The sequence below is a fragment of the Diadema antillarum genome, unplaced genomic scaffold (genome assembly GCF_040938485.1).
Source record: "Diadema antillarum isolate AM-2024a unplaced genomic scaffold, OU_Dant_1.0 scf00000167, whole genome shotgun sequence".
Lineage (NCBI taxonomy): Eukaryota > Metazoa > Echinodermata > Echinoidea > Diadematoida > Diadematidae > Diadema > Diadema antillarum.
Window position 1 is genome coordinate 2,484,598 of NW_027271056.1, and position 17,594 is coordinate 2,502,191.

Sequence of the window (17,594 nt, forward strand, 5' to 3'; positions counted from 1 at the left end):
GCAAAAAAAAAATCTGGATCACTACCAAAATTTAATCATCTGTTTCTTGTGTCATTCCCAGCCTTTCCTGTAAGTTTCATCCAAATCCATTGACAACTTTTTGAGTTATTTTGCACACAGACAAACCAACCAACAAACGCCAATGAAAACATAACCTCCTCCCTTGGTGGAGGTAATAAAAGCTGAGCCTTACTTTCCAGTTGTCTCTTCTCCTTGGGCAGAACCCGAAAATCCAGCATCCAGAGCTCCAGCCAGGCCAGCACCACGCTGCAGATTAGGAGGAAGACGGTCATAACGACTGTGGTCCCCTTTGGCTGACAATTTGCAGGGTAATCCTCGGCGGACTGTGGAAGCACAGAAAGAATGACAGAAACACAAAGAATATTAAAGGAGACCTCCAGATGATTTTCAGACTTCTACTTTTGAACCACCTTAAATTAGTTAAACTGACTACAGAATTTCAGAATTTATAAAGATTGGAATGAAGAATGAGAACGCTTTCAAAATCTATAAAAAAATGCAATGAACAAGGATGATGACATAAGCTATGTTCAGACAAGGGCAGTTTTGGTCGGAGTAACTTTGGAGGAAGGGTCGGAGCAACTTCGGAGGAAAGGTCGGAGAAGTGCCCGTCTGAACAAGGTCGTGGTAACTTCCTCTGGTCGGAGGAACTTACCATGACCTCTTCCTCCGACCAAGGTTCTCCTGAGTTTTCTCAGGAGTATCTCGCTACCACGACTAGCCGGTCGGAGTAAACTGCCTGTGCAGACAAGCCCTCGGAGTATCTCTGAACTTACATACCCTACAACCAAGGTAAATCTTCCGGGTTAAATCGAAATGTTGACATTTTGCGAGTACACGTGCGCGTGTAGTGCAATTCTAACCTAGTCAATCGCGACAAAGAAGCTCTTGCTCAGAAATTTCATCAACAAGAAAGAAGATGACAAATGCCGCTGGTAAAAACAATTGTATGGTTGATGTGCGCAGCGCTACCACTTCCAGAAGTTATACCGACCCTCAACGGCGATCCCTGTGAAGGCCGTGGTAAATTGGTCGGAGTTTCTTCCCATGACCCTCGTGTGGACACAGGGTCGTGGTAAGATAAGTATAAATTCGAATTTTAATTGCTGCGCCATAAAATTTTACTCCGACTAGGAATACATCTGAACATGTCTATAGCAGCCTGACCATAAGAATGCATGAGTTTGGGGCTCAATCAAGCAGAACAAAAGAAGAAGGCATGCATAGATTATACACAGGTGAATGTGCAAGCCAAGCGGTATTGCAATGGAATAACACTGCTACATTTCTGAAATATGTGAGTCTCTATGTCATCATCATTGTTCGGTGTAATTTGTTTAAGATTTTTCAATGTATTGGTTTCTCTGCACAAGGACCACAATAAATTCCACAAACCTATACATGGGGCTTTGAATTTATAGGTTTGATACAAATGCATGTTGATTTGTGTTGATTCATGATACCCTAAACATCACTTCTGTGGTGAAAGGAGTACCTAGAAACATTCCATATATTTTTATATAATTTTTCTTCTATTTTTCTTCAGATTATTTGGATACACCCACGAAAAAAAACCCTTCAAAACCAAGATTCTGGTTGTGACCTCATCTGTCAATAATTGCTAAAGTACTGATATGTTTAACAAAAGACATTGAAACGCACCTTCCCCTCAAGTAAGCATAACTTGTATGTTTCTGTGATATTACTGTGACTAACAAAAGACATGGCGAGGGAACGTGCAAGTTATGCTCGGTCTCGGGGAGGATGCATTCCAATGTCTTCTGAGTAGTTTGATCTACTAAGTTTTTATAAAGATTTGCTGTTGCCACGGCAATGCATTATGGAATACTAACATAAATGGTGTCTTGCACATCTTCAAAAGAAACACAAAAGCAGGTTAGCAGTTCCATACAAAACTAGATATATCGCTACGGCGAATGATATGCCTCCGCCATAATGCATGGTTCTCCTAATAGGTCTATATTACAATGTCTTGACAATGTGTGATGACAGTTTCACACAATTGGCAAAATATTAAAATGACAGGTTTGACACAAATGTGCTGAATGTTCACTTTCCTAGAACTAGCTTCAATTGGATGAATGATTAAAATGTCAGAGTGCACGTATTTGGGGAACTGATGATTTTTACTTGACTTTTGACCCTTTTATAAGTTTATGCATTGAGTAATTTTCAAGGTATTGAGAAAAAGTATAATTTCAGTATCAAATGGGAAAATAGCATTATCTAAACCTGGCCTTTGACCTTTGACCTCACAGTTCCAAAGAGAATAACTGTTAGGTTGAACATGCATAAATATGTAAGTTTCATGATGATACCTTGAGTTACTTTTGAGATATGGAGGAAAAAGTGCAATTCAGCATTTTCACTTGACCTTTGACCTTTTGACCTTTGACCTTTTGGCAAGAAACTTCCCACAAATTATATATTGGGCAATACATGTATACATCAAGTTAAAAAAAAAAAACCTTCCGGCATTGCATAAATATAAGGAAAGTAGTGATATTTTGAGGAGTTGACCTTGACCTTTGACCCCCTGACCTTTGAACCATGATCCCCAACTTCCCTAGATAATCACTGCCCATTGGAGTAAGCATATATACTAAGTTCCATGAAGATACCTTGAACCATTTGCGAGATATGGAGAAAAACATGAATTTTCAAAAAAAAATTTTCACAAAATATCCTGTGACCTTTGACCTTTGACCCCGTGACCCTAAAATCCAAACAAAGTATTATCCCCCCAGGATATACCCTCATACCAAGTTTGATGTAAAACCACCACACGGTTCTTGAGATATCGACAAAAACAAAACGGGACGGACGGACGGACGGACGACCCGAAAACATAACGCCTCCGGCCACTTCGTTGGCGGAGGCATAAAAATACACCCCTTTCAAAAAAATTAGAATTTTGCACTTCTATCTGTTTTCACATCAAGTTTACCATATTCATGGCAATTACATTTTCATTCAAAGGAGAACAGAGAAGGATGTCTTCCCTTCAAAACTTTCGGTCTGGTTTTGACACAGGAAGTTTTTAAAAAAAAAATCATGATTTGGGTATATAACTGAACTACATGGAATTATCATTGCTATTATTACAGCACTGCAATAATTTGGCATGTTACATACAACTTATTACTTTTTAAATTCATTAACAAAATGAAATGAAAACAAAGTGGAGATTTGAGTTATGGTTAGGTGATGACATCATCATATCATCATATCTGCTTTGCGTATGTGGTTATAACAGATATTAATATATGAAAACATGTTTCATTTTAAAATTGCACAACTTCCTCATTTTCTTTTCATATTTGACTGAAAAGCAATACCACTTGTTTTGTTTGAATTCAATCTACTTCTTAAAGTCACAAGGAATATGAAGAGGCAACGCACTTTGTGTTTGTGAAAAATGAAAACAAACTAGTCATGCATGTTGGAATCTTGCCCAGTCCTCACGCACAAAGGAGAGCAAAAAATGTTCTCCATAACAGGGCAGTATAGGGGGGGGGGGGGGGGGGAGGTAGTTCCATACCGAGAGTGTAGCCCAGTTCAGGATGAAGACAACGGGGACAACTTACCGTAAAGTCAACATATAGGAAGATTTTTGCGACGACTAAACCACTGGTGGCTATTGTAGTGATCTGTAAGATGTAGACAAAAGTCAAGAATTACAATACGCCCCTAGCACTAATGTGACTGTGGCAGCACAATGCAAAATGACATACAGTCAGCAATTTTTGCAGTTTATTACATTCAACACTGGCCAACACATATGTGAACAAATTAAGGACTAACGTTAGAAAAAAATCCATCATAAATACATGTGTTTGAACAATGTAAAAGTGAAAATTTTCATGCTCGGTTGAAAACTATGCCTTTCACATGGCAAAGCAGTACTTTGCTGCCCATTGCTAGGTTCTGGGTAAAGCAGAAAATTCACACAGACAAAGTATATCACGTTAACATATACACATTCAACTGGGACTCTGGAACTATACCAACATCATATTGCTTAAATACGTGTTGTTGATTTGATGTGACCTGATGGCCACATGCCAGAGAAAGCCTTACCACAGCCCAGATCCAGTGTTTACTTTTGAAGAGGGCATATGCGAGGAGGAGAACCACCATCCGAAACAGCGCCGCGGCAACAATGTCGAAGAGGGAGGTGGTGAAGTTGTATAATCCGACTTGACAATTGAAGCCATCTTCAATTCCTAAGCCTGTTAGCTGTGTGAATGTGCATGGGGATGAACAGGATCTTTTTAATCTTTAAAATCGGTTTTAAATATCACATGATACAGACCCTTCTACAGATAAATTGAGTAATAAATGAGAAAAAACAAAACAATAAAAAATCCAGAGATCTTGCGAAGTTTTAAACTCAAAAGCTCCTTCTACAGCTTTCTAGTGGATACATTTTACATTTTTCACACATTATACATATTGTTTGCTATGGTGTTTCACTGGAATGTTTTGTTATTATAATGTTTTGCCATTGTTGTACACTCTGTTCATTTCACAAGGAACTGTCTACATTACTCATTTGCTACATTATTATAGAGAGTCAAATGTATGCTACGATCTGTCGGAATATGGATATGAAATTTGAACTAAATTTGAATATCTGAAAAAGAAAAATCCCATGAAAAGATTTTTCCCTCAAACACAAAAATTTGTATGAAAAGGATATATCCCCTTCACAAAAAAAAGAAAAAATTGAATAGAATATGCACATTACAGGAGTACTTTAACTAAAAAGGGGGCACAAATAAATTCTGTCAACAATAGGAATGAACATCACTCTTTCTAGCAAATCTCATCATTTTGAAAATGCCATAACATACCAGCACAGTACATGCTGTTTATGCAGTGCATGCACTAATGATTTCATTTGAACATGCCCACAACTAGGCATATGTGCACTCTCATGCACTTGAAGTGGATCTTTGCTTTGCTATCTATCAACTGTGTATCCTAGAAGGTGATGTACATTACAGATTGCTGGCAGCAACATCAATCAAATCAGTTTGGGAAGCTGTAATTGTGACCATTCCTAATCTCTAACTAGCAGGTTTAAAACAAAGTACTTATGCTCTAGAGATGTTTAATTCATGTGAATAGTACCATGTCACCATAAGGAGAGAGTGAATGAGATTGTGTGTGTGTGTGTGTGGGGGGGGGGGGGGGAGGGAAGGAGAGACGGGTGTCCATGTGTACAACTACACTTCAAGGGTGTAAACCTGTAGAACTGATTTTGCCACAATTTACAAAAACAATAATAAACGGCAATTACAAAAAGGTAAAAGTTAACCAGCAGAGATGCTGGAAACTCTTTGTTACATCTAACCTACCATGATATATATAAACCACAAGATGGCAACGAGCAGCAAGTCAAAGGTGGCCATCAGGCAGAATAGACGGCGGATGCTGGAGAAGTTGTTCTGGTCACTCGGCGGTCCGGTTGTGGCTACATTGGGGATGTTGGCGTGGGGGTGACCGGGAGGCATGGGTGGGGGCAAGGGGTGCCGGTCACTCCCTGTGCTGCTGTAGATGAGCTGGGCAGCGACCCGAGCATTGTGGTCTCTTGCCTCCTGCTCCCTAGACATGGCGTACTGTAGACAGAACATATAAAATAATAATAAAAATGATGACAATAACAGTGATTACATAATTGAATAATCAATGATAACAATAATAACAATTACAATTATAAAATCCATGTTTTTATCATTATCATTAAATTGCTATCATTATCATTATAATCATCATTAAATCATTTCATCTTCTTCACTCAGGGTAGCCTATTCACTATTATCATTGCTTCACCAAACGGCTATGCCATTATTATTACCCTCACATTGCCAGGTACCAACTTTACCTAGATTGAGAGGGATATGGTGAGTAAAACATCTTGTCCAAGGACAAAGGTACTTGACAGGAATCGAGCTTGGAACCTCCGATTAAAAGTCTAGAATTTTATCAACCATGCCGCAGTGCCCCAATACATTAAGTGTGTGATTTGAAAAGGTGAATGTTTCTACTCTTAACACAAAGCATGACACTTTTTTAAGCATCATGACCATGTAAAACGGAGATGATAGGGATAAAAAGAAAAGGAGAGAGCATCTGATTTGTCATATACTGTAGAGGTGGACTGAAAGAATCAATGTTGGTGGATATAATTTATTATCAAATCCCTTCACACAGTACAGACACAACTTTTCAGGACTCTGCGTGCTGTATTTTATATCCTCTATACCATATAAACCTCAAGTACTGTCGCCGTCACTCCAAGCCAAATTTTGTTTTCCTTCCATGTTCTTGCATATGGTACAGTGTAGCTTGTGACAGAAAGACAAAGGAGTGTAATTTTCCTCCAATGGTCATCAGGGTCCAAATTATCCTCCACCCGAAGAGCTCATCATCACATGAGGCAACTTTCAATTTCTAATATTGTATGAGGACCATTTGCTCTGAAAAGATGATGAATCACTCTGATCACAATACAATCTGTTCATGAACAATTTCTTTGTCAATCTCTTCCTAATCAGTCTTGCAAATTTTTATACACTGCAACTCTTCATCAGAACATAACAAATCGCAAGTGACACTTAATCGGAATAACCTCTATACAGCATTCTATAGTCCAAGATGTCACATTGTAGCTTTTCATACTCGGTTGTCTTCACAGCCATATGAATATGTATTATGCTACTGTCAATGGAGAGCACAGAGTTACATTATGCAATGATTCTGCCACAATGGCAGCCCCTTTTCAAAAGTAGGCTTGAATTACACTGAAGTCATTACAAAATTATCCTCACTGTTGAGTGGCTACTTCTAGGATGCTGTTATGGTAGCTCCAACTACCATCACTTAAAACTGCTATGGATCCAAAATGCACCCGTATATGAAGTCGTAGAATTAGAAGCACTGTAAGTATGAACACTTTTTATAGATTAAATGCTCCATCAATACATTCTTCCATAATGGGTCAACTTTCATGACTGAAGAAGTTGAAAAAGCTTATGCTCACTACATGTTGTAGATGAAATTTTGTACAGGTGAGCATCCATTTTTTAATAATTTATCAAACCACACAGCACTCCACTACAAACATTTACCCCTACTCTTTCAGCTATTTGGATGTTTTGTATTCATAATAATTAAAAAAAAACTGCTACAGGTGTACATGTAGGTCATGTTTGACTACACTCAAATAATAGTATTATAGGGCATTCATTAATAGTAATGCCCTGTGTATGTACATGTATGTACATGTATACTGTAAGTGAGAAATGACATGACAACAGTTTATATGTACAGGTCAAATCCTATGCGTATGTGGTGTGAAAATGACCCCAACAAACATGCAAATAAATATAAGACATTTCTTGTTCCAACCACATTCACAATGAAAATGATCACACAAATAAACACTGAATTGATGTTCAGGCAGTGTATTAGTAATAACATTTTGGTATAAAATCACTTCAGTATACAGGTAATTACTTCAATACAATCGCAAATGCAGTCCCTTGTTAAAATTTGATGAAAGTTTATACGTCCATTGGATCACAAGTTTTATAAATCCCCAGGAATTGTCTAAAAAATAATGCACAATGAACAGATGAATAATCCACTCTAATGTAAATCAAGGGAAACGCACTCCAAAATATAAGATCCGAGATGATTTGTGCAAAATCTGTGTTGCGACGACCACTGTAGTGTTTCTCTTCAATTTGTGACTGATAATCCAACAAGTGATTATCCAGCAAGTCACCGAGCTCCAATGAAGCAATGTCCACATAAATGAAAATGGGCCACAAATGAAGGCAAATCTACTCTCTGCAGGCAATGATATCTCCAGGCCTTATTTCCACAAAATATAATAGGTCAGCAGGTAATAGAGGACCAACTATAACACGCAGTTTCTGAGCAGGATATGACATTACTCCTGGAGTGAAGGTATTGGAGGCGTTCTGCCTACTTCGCAATTTCTGTGACTTATTTAAAGGTTCCTTCAACCACTGTGAAACTTTCCATAAGGATCCCCAAACTCCCTCTAAAGTTCCAAAGCTTTCTACACACCATGATTCATTACCTATTTATGTACACATGTGTGAAGGGAACTCCCCCATGGGGTGCTGTGCTTGAATATACACGTGTACTTTAAGCACTTTCTACTGTGTTCCATCAGTAGGTAAATATATTAAGTAACTGTAAATTCAGAAATTTTAGCGTGGATTTAAATCTCACAAATTTGTGAGCATCCAAGATTTGCAATCTAATTCGAATGCACGCGAAAGTTCTTGTCTACAGTATATGCATTGAATGTTAGTGACAGTTCATGAAAATTTATTAATGCTGCAACTATTTCTGGTTTTACAGTATGTAGGCACTGCATAGAAAGTTCTGGAATCTTTCCTTTCACATGCAAGTCCTGTAGCTTTTAAAACAAATAGAAACTTCTCCACTATTCTGATCAATCCAATACATGCACATGAATACATGTAAGAAACTATCAACTCATAAATGTATATCCATATCACTCTTGCTATAAAAAAATACTAATTATTTTTCATACACATCATAAATCTTTGTTCCATGAAGTAAATTCAAGCACAACAGTACTCATTAATGATTCAGAGCATGGGTACATGTATTGGCAATTCATGAATTTAATATGCTCAACAAATAGACATAGAAGTCACTAGGACCTGTGCTCCACTGAAATGAAGAACACTCTTACAGTGCACACTCTGGAAAAACTAAACTCTGCTTTCAATGTGTACTATGGTGATTGGGCCGATGACAGATGGTGCATGTTTCACAAAAGTGATGAATGATTCCAAAATGACAGAAGAATGGATAGGGATAATTGCTTATAATAGAATTCAGTTTAGGCCAAATGATTTTAACATAAGCATTGCATAAATATTCACGGTACACTCGGCATGAGTAGTTCATAATAGAGCAAACTGGCTTACACTCATATTGCACAGTAACCATGACAGTTGCAAATGAGTCCACAAGTTCCAGGCCTTTCAGAGTCCTTTTTGAGTGCAATAGAACGATTCACTGGTAAAAATCAGTGTCTGTCAAAGATAAGTAAAACCAAATACTAGTAGAGTACAATCCCTGCCATTAATACAATGTGAATAGCAAGATACTGCTAGGGACTCACGTAATCTATTCTCAAGGTACGCAGCCAGTGCTGTGATGACCTTTGATCAAGCAAGTACCAAGTACACCATCAAAACTCGGCAGTCTGCCGGTATGTCTACACAGCAGGAATATTGACATTTTAAAGTGTGACTGAATTGTCTTCCTGCTCTGCTTTTTACAAACCATGTGACTGATACTAACAGACAAAGTTCAAGTGTACTTGTTATGTCCTTCACAAACAGTCAGAGCTGAGCTGCAAGTTTAATTGGAGGAAATTTTTAAAAACTGTTTTCTCTTTTTACAACTCACAACTGCTTTTGGTCTACTACGTATTTGTCACGTGTAGGTATCTCACACAGGAAGGGCATGTCCGTTATGGAGGGCTGAAGTATAATTGCACTTTCATTATAATGATAATAACATCCAAAGCAAAGCTGTCGTCTCTTACAATGTAAGACTCACAAATTTTAATCTAGTAGTAGAAAGCAAAATGAATGCTCTCGATTTATTTGAACATGGATGCAGGCAACAATAACACTTGAAGTGGTTAATTTTGAAAGTAAATGAAGTGAGTTAATGATAGCCTGAATTGAGCACTGTTGTCGCTGGTCGTTAGAATGTTAGAGAGCCAAGCTGTGAGCTATTCAGTTTTCTTTTTTTATTCATGAATTATGAATGGTACTTGCCTGAAATGGATCATAAGTACTCATTTTCACTTGATTTCAGTTAGTATGACACATCTACAATGTATTACCATGTACTTTAATATATGATATATTTTTTTTTTAATTAATCAATTTAATAATTGATTCATTTATTTGGTTCTTATCATGGGGGGGGGGGGGGCAGTCATTTTCCAAAGACTGGGGGAAGAAAGAGGTCTTACTCTTGGTTTGACCTCACAGAAAACTACTCCTTTTAATGATCAAAATGTAATGAATGTGTTTTGTTATTGCAAAGTGCTGGCAATTCAGAGGACCCCTACCTTTGAACACAAGCTCCAAAATAGTGACATGACCTTTTAATGATATACTTTTTGTATTTCTTGGGCATTTCATTGCTTTCTTTTTTTTTTTGCCTTTTAATGGGCTAAACTCTAATCTGCAAAGATCATTGGTGACACTTCAAAGACCATTTCATAAGTGATATCGTATCACTGTTCAAATAAAGAGTAATGTCAAGTGATCATTGCCTTTCAACCCCCTTATTAGGAAACGACCCCTTTTGACCTGCTTTGCTTCCCTGCAGAACAACCAGCACTGTCTTCTTTTACTTATTTTAATTTATTCTTTTTTTCTTTTCTTTTTTTTTTTTTTTTTTTTGGGGGGGGGGGGGTACAATGTATTCTTTTCATGATATGACATCACTTGAACTTTGAACAAGAAGGGGTGGGTACATGTATGTTACGGTGTGATACGCAATACAGCGCGTGTGCTTTTGCGTGTGTGTATACATGTTAGTGTGTGTTTGTGTCTTGTCTGTGCGGAAGAATACGACAGTGAACAGAGAAACTTCACAGCAACTCTTGGCTGTTACCAAATAAAGACCTTTCTATCTGTTTGTTTGTTTGTTTGTTTCTCCCTATCTGTCTTTGTCTATCTCTTTTGTTGTGTATTACACTAAAGTAGAATATTAGACATTTTCTACACTGCATTTAGAAGTAAAGGAAATTCATTTAACAGTCACTGAACTAACTTTGATTTCTGCATTTCTTGCCAGTCTTCAGGAAATTTATTTAGTCATTGAGCTATCAAAAATTTGATCTTGGCATTTCTTGCCTCTCTTCATGGCACAGACCACAGATAAACAGATTGTGTATTAAAGGGACAGGTCAAGGGCTACCATCCATGTAGTATACAATATTTCTTGTAACTAATTCCACATACTCTGTCGAACACTGAAATCTTGGAAGGAAATGACATCGTAAGACTTTGCCAGAGAAAGAAAATTCTATAAATCTTACTTACAGGATGCTGTACATGGCCAAGACCTTGCCCTGGTTAGTGACGTAGTGACATGTGTTTAATGGACAAAGCACCTTGTACATGAAATACACTGAGATAGTGACCGGTAGTGAGTCAAATGTCTTGTGGCATGAACATGTGTGTGTCAAACAACCCATGCTTGAATATACCATTTGCACAGAATCCCAACACATACTGACTGACATCTTTCTGTAGACATGCCATCTTATTTGGCAGAAAAGATCGAATACACTTTACTTACTACAATCCTAAGTCTTGGGCTAAATCTGTGCTCCTAAATTACAAAAGAGTGGCTGTGGATGGTTCAGTGATTTTGCGAAAGAAAGGCTAGCATGGATGGTTCAGTGATTTTGCAAAAGAAAGGCTAGCATGGATGGTTCAAGAGGATGAACAGGTTAAGGCTGTTGGAGAGTTACTGTACGTGAGGCTACCAGCAGAGGCTGGACCAGTTGCAGAGCTAGAAATGCAACTAAAGTGGCATCTAATCATTAAGACATGCAGCTTTCATTAGTTTAAATTATAGCATATGCATAAAGCTTTTACTGACGTATTTCTTCCACGATCATAGTGTCCTAGTTACTTTGTTGTTGTTTTGTTTTGTACCATCTACATCTGCTATTGCAGATTATCATTATTATTATTATTATTTATTTGGCTTTCAATCACAAATATCATATTACATTTTTCGAAATCAGAACATACACTGGAGTGGTAAGGGTGCACCAGGTTGGGCAGCCCGGGTCTGGAAAGAGCCAACTAACTGACTTGGGCCCTCAGGCCATCCTCCCCAACCCACCTGGTGCACCCAAAACAGTCAGTTTACCATATAAAAAATACAAATTTCATTAAGAGGCATACATAAAAACAAAACAAAAACAAAAACAAAAACAAACACAAAAACAACAACAAAAAAACAAAACAAAACTAGAAATGTCGCTATGGCGACTGATGCCTCCGCCATAATGCATGATTCTCCCAATAGGTGTATAGTACAATGTCTTCACAATGTGTGATGACAGTTTCACATAACTGGCAAAATAATGAAATGACAGGTTTGTCAGAAATATCTTAAATGTTCACTTTCCTTGAACTGGGTTTGCTATAATTGTCTCAGAGTGCAGGGACACATATTTGGGGAATTGAGAATTTTTACTTGACTTCTGACCGACCCTTTTATAAATTTATGCGTTGAGTAATTTCCAAGGTATGAAGAAAGAGTGTAATTACAGTACAAAATAGATTTTTTGGGGGGGCATTAAAACCTGGCATTTGACCTTTAACCTTTGACCTTCAGGCTGGAAATATCCCAGAGAATCTCCATTAGGTAATGCATGTATTAGAAAGTTTTAAAACTTGTAATGCAAGCATTGCATATCCTAGTATATGAGGGAAATAGTAAAATTTTGAGGAGTTGACTTTAACCTTTGAACACTGACTATTGACCCATGACCCCTAAATTCCCTAGATAATCCCTGCCAGTCAGTACATGCATATGTACCAAGTTCCATGAAGATAGATCAAACCATTTGCAAGAAAAGCGATATTGCAACATTTTCACCTAACCTTTGACCTTTTGACCTTTGACCTTATGACATGAAACTCTCTCTGGAAAATCTTTACTCTGTAGTACATGTCTACACTAAGTTTCAAGAAAATACCTTCGGGGCATTGCATAGATATGGGGAAATAGCAACATTTTTAGCATTTGACCTTAACCTTTTGACCTTTGACCTCTGGCCAATGTCACTAAAATCTACTCAACTAATAGCCCCATCATACATCATCCTTGGACCAAGTTTGGTGAAAGCTGCTTCATCCAGTTTTGAGTTATCACGCAAACAGATAACTTTTAGGATTTGACCTTGATCTTTGACCTCTGTCCGATTTCTCTAAAAAACTAATCAAGTAATTGTCCTATCATACATCATCCTCCTGCAAAGTTTGGTGAAATTTGCTCGATCCAGTCTTGAGTTATCGCGTAAACGGATACAATTTCATGATTTGACCTTGACCTTTGACCTTTGGCCGATTTCACCCAAATTCTACTCAAGTAATTGCCCCATCATACTTTATACTTGGACCAAGTTTGATAAAATTCCAGTCAATATTACTCAAGTTATCGCGTAAACGAAAGCGGACGGACGGACAACCCGAAAACATAATGCCTCCGGCACCACTTCGTGGCAGAGGCATAAAAACAACTGCTTCTTTGTAAGTGTCAATTTAAGATATGTGTAACTACCAATCTTTCTTATTCATTTCAAATATCAGAGGTGACAATTATGACATAATGAAATGTGACAATGCAATGTTTCCTTCTTATGTTTCGGCATTCCAATGGCAGTCTCATAAGCTTTCATAATTAAAAGAGTGTATACATGTAGCTAGAAAAAACAAAAACATGTTAAATGTAACTTTATTCTAATTTTTTTTCTGTCTTTTTTTTTTAAGTGAAGCAATATTAATGTTTTTCAAGTAAAAATCATGCGTTTATCAGTATCTGGGAACAAGATATGAAAACAAATTAAACAGACTTTAAAAATACATACTTTTACTTTGTTGCGTTCTATCCTGCAGTAGGCGTACACAAAGGAGTTTAAACTACAAAATGGTCACTATGCGTACACAAATTGCGCTTTGACATTGGCAGTGGTCACACTTCCTGTTGTAAACAGAGACATGACTGGTCAAGCAATTGGCAGCTACTGATGGCAATATGGAGTAATTGGTTTAGCAGTGATGATAAAAAGCAATAAAGATAAAAGCGCAACCATATCATACTTCACACATTATTCATCAGACAGTGCTTGTACAAATGTACATCATGCCACGTCACAATTTACTGCGCACACACAAACAACAAAATAAAGTCTAATTATTAAAGAACATATCAGAATAAGAATACAAACAAATGACATAAACTAGGCAGGGTAATGAACATAGTAAGATATATAATCCTTTTCAGAGAGATACCACTTTATGCATCATTTAAGCTACATACATCTACATTGTAGTTAAGCAACTATTGGCAGCCTCTCATACTCGAACAATGAAACGCAATTAGCCTTTTAGCACTGAAACTACTCGCAGGCTCCCCTCTTGAAAATCACTGAACATCTCACACCTGTCCCCATGTGTGTGTTTGCCTACTTGTCAGTACATAGTATACAAATATATGTACAATGTGTATTAATGTTTACATCCAGGTTCGGTGTTCCAAGGAGGTACAGGTCTCTCATACCTCCTTTGGTGTACAACATGTACAATAAAGGTGCCGTAATCATGTGTGTCTTTTCCCTATATCATCTCTGTATGACCCGAGCCCACACTTTCCATTTCCAACAGTTATGTAAAATTCATAGCTTCTTTCAGTGGAAAAAAAAAGTTTGGTACCCAGGTGACTGAATTAAAGGAGTTTTTTCTTTCAGCCTTCTTTTGTACTTTCTTTTCCCAGTGCTACAGCCATGGTTTACATGCACAGTGACTGCTTGGTGGTTGCGCAACTGTTACTAGTAGTCTCTCCAAACCAGTCTGGTGGTAGCCAAGTCACCACATTGTGGTTCTTCAAAAAGCTCGCTCACACTCACAGTAGATAATCATGCCATCAGACTGCAACACTTCCATGCGAAATTCTTGGCAATGGTGCCAAAATCCACTTGAATCACTGCTAGAAGAAACTCCAGTGCAAGTTGTGAAAGTAGACGGTAACTGCAGAAAAATTGCAATAATCATCATGTGACTTTCACTCAAGTGGGTGGATTCCTCCCTGTGGTCAATGCGGTATATCTAATTAGCTTTCCAGACTTATGATATCTAGGCTTACTAAGCCATACATGTAGCTGCATCACGTGCGCAAAAAATAAAATAAATAAATAAAATAAAAATACTACATAGCAGGTCTAACTCTGTGATTTTCAGTTTGACGTGTGAATGATCTTAGGTTGCAACCATTTTTATGATATTCCTAATTGTTAACTAGATATTTTAAAAAAAATCAATTAATGTAAAATCAGAATATTGATCAAAAATAAATATCAAACTAGAGCAAACAGACTGGTGTGCACAGTCCACTAGGACGGCTGTGCTGTCACGCTATCACTACTGTGCCATTAAAGTGGCTCTTCATTTACATTTTGATAAAGCTCATTGAACTTGACCAGACCAACAGTCAAGAATGAATCTTTAACCCTCTCTGCACAAAGGAAACATTTCCCAATTATCTACATCCATTATACCAAACAATGTTTTTTAATTACTTGATTTACACCCAGTTGAATTCATAAGCAGAAAAATAAATTTTAGCGAAATTTGGTGACCTTTGTCCTTGACTTTTCGAACCTGTCAATGCAGAAAACTAATCATTAATTCATGTCTATCACACTGATCAAATAATATTACCACTGGACTTTATTGCTGAAGTTATAAATGGCTAGGGAATGACCTTTTCAAACAAAGTACAGTGACCTTCGACCCTGGACTGAATACCCATATGATGTTCATGTAAACATTTGTCAATTTCTATTTCTACCCTATGCACCATCTTAGATGATTATTATCTAGCTAAGTACTGGCATGAAATGACACCTAACTGAAAAAGTATAATGAACTTTGATCTTTAACTACTATCATTTCATGGAAACAATTGTTTATTCATTCCTACTCTTCTACCATCTCATATCGCCACTAGACATTCCTTGATAAAGATACAATTGAAAGAAAAAAAAAGCCAATTATAGCCAAGTTCAGTGACCTTTGATTTTGAGAGATTTAAATGACCACAATCTAATCAGAGCATCTCCAACTCATGAAGCATACCTGGACCAGGCACTACGAAAATTCATTGAGTGTTTCTTTCTTTCTCTGTGTTAAATGACAATACCGAGATGAGGGATGGACAGAGGAAAACACTGAACACAAAGTGTCTCCAAGGGCTTTCCAGGTGGAGGCATTAAAAAACAAACAAACAAACAGACAGATAGACAATGGCATCAACTTAACACAACATGTTGAAGAGCAATTAACGTGATGGCTTTGTGGTTAGTGATGCCTAACTCTGACCACAATAACTAAGCAATCATGTTATGTAACTACCTACTGGCTACATCACAAATATGTTAACTTGATACCACCATGCGTCAAATATGAACACATAACAACAACAAGATGCTGAACAGCAATAAAAGTGATAACTTTGTGGTTTTAGTGATGAATAAATAGTGATGAATGATATTTTAAACACCACTATAACTAATGTATGATGTCATAATTATTTATACCCACTGGCTACAACACAAACATCACAAAAATGTTATTTTGATGTCAAAACAAACATGGACATGCTCCGCCGCTCAATTCAGACAGCACACATCCAATGTCAACTTCAATTTGTATTTTCTCAAAACACTCATGAAGTGTTGTGATGCTATATCAAATTTCGGTTCAATTTCTCTTGAACCAGGGACAACGACATATTCGGCCTTCACCCATCTAATCAGCTCTGATCCACTTTCACACCACAAATCACCTGGCACCAGTGTAGCACCTATCATAAAAGAGAAATAATCTAGGACCTTCATGGCTATCAGTTTGGATATGATTATAAGACTGCATGAAATACAATCTTAGTAAATGATTGAAGTGAAAACAAGGAAGCACAACCACTGACTGTCAACAGAATGCCTTTTAGAGTCGTGTGTTGCACAACATTATGAAGCCATAAACTTGATAAATATACTATGGATTGATTTTATGACTACACAGACATAATTCTACTTGGATGAATGGAACTGACATGAAAAGTATAACACCATTTCAGATTTTATCTCCTCATTAGGTTCATTATGATGATTGATGTGGGAAGAAACAGGGGAAAAAAATATCATATCAAAAGCATTTTAAATCCAAGGATTTACAATGCTTTTGAAAGTCAAGTGACAAAGTGTGTATATCCTGCTCTAAATAGCATTGAACCTTGAGGTTAAAACATTCTGTATGTTAATGACAACAAAAGTCAAGATGAAGGTGTCCGAGATATTCAGGGCTAGTCACAGCACTCAGTGACAGGTATCTTGAACTTGAATTTTCTGTGTTAAGTCGGTTTTGCAATGTCACCACCAAGCCGAGAGCATGCTTAATGTGGTCTTTGTAATGAATATGTGCTGTGTGTGTCCACATTTGCTTCCCTAAAACACACAAGCATCTGCTTCCTAAATCATCACCTGCTCAAGTTGTAGCACATTGTATACACTGTAGAATATGAAAATGCATGCCTTGGATTGCACCCAAAAAGCTATCGTTCTATCATTTGGCATGGTTTGCCATATTGCTTACATCAGAAATGTTCTCACACAAGAGCTACACTGTATAGTACATTATGTAAGTAATCCC

General features: G+C 37.3%; 1 protein-coding gene across 1 annotated transcript in view; it reads right to left on the bottom strand.

Annotated features, from left to right (window-relative positions):
- LOC139722543 (stAR-related lipid transfer protein 3-like) overlaps positions 1-17,594 on the bottom strand; it is a 39,949-nt gene that overhangs the window by 8,732 nt on the left and 13,623 nt on the right. Inside the window, exons 3-6 of the mRNA XM_071633832.1 lie at positions 5,406-5,666; positions 4,123-4,281; positions 3,630-3,692; positions 194-335 (exon numbers count right to left, since the gene is read on the bottom strand). Of these exons, the coding sequence (XP_071489933.1) occupies positions 194-335; positions 3,630-3,692; positions 4,123-4,281; positions 5,406-5,666 (625 nt within the window). The remainder of the gene's footprint in view (positions 1-193; positions 336-3,629; positions 3,693-4,122; positions 4,282-5,405; positions 5,667-17,594) is intronic.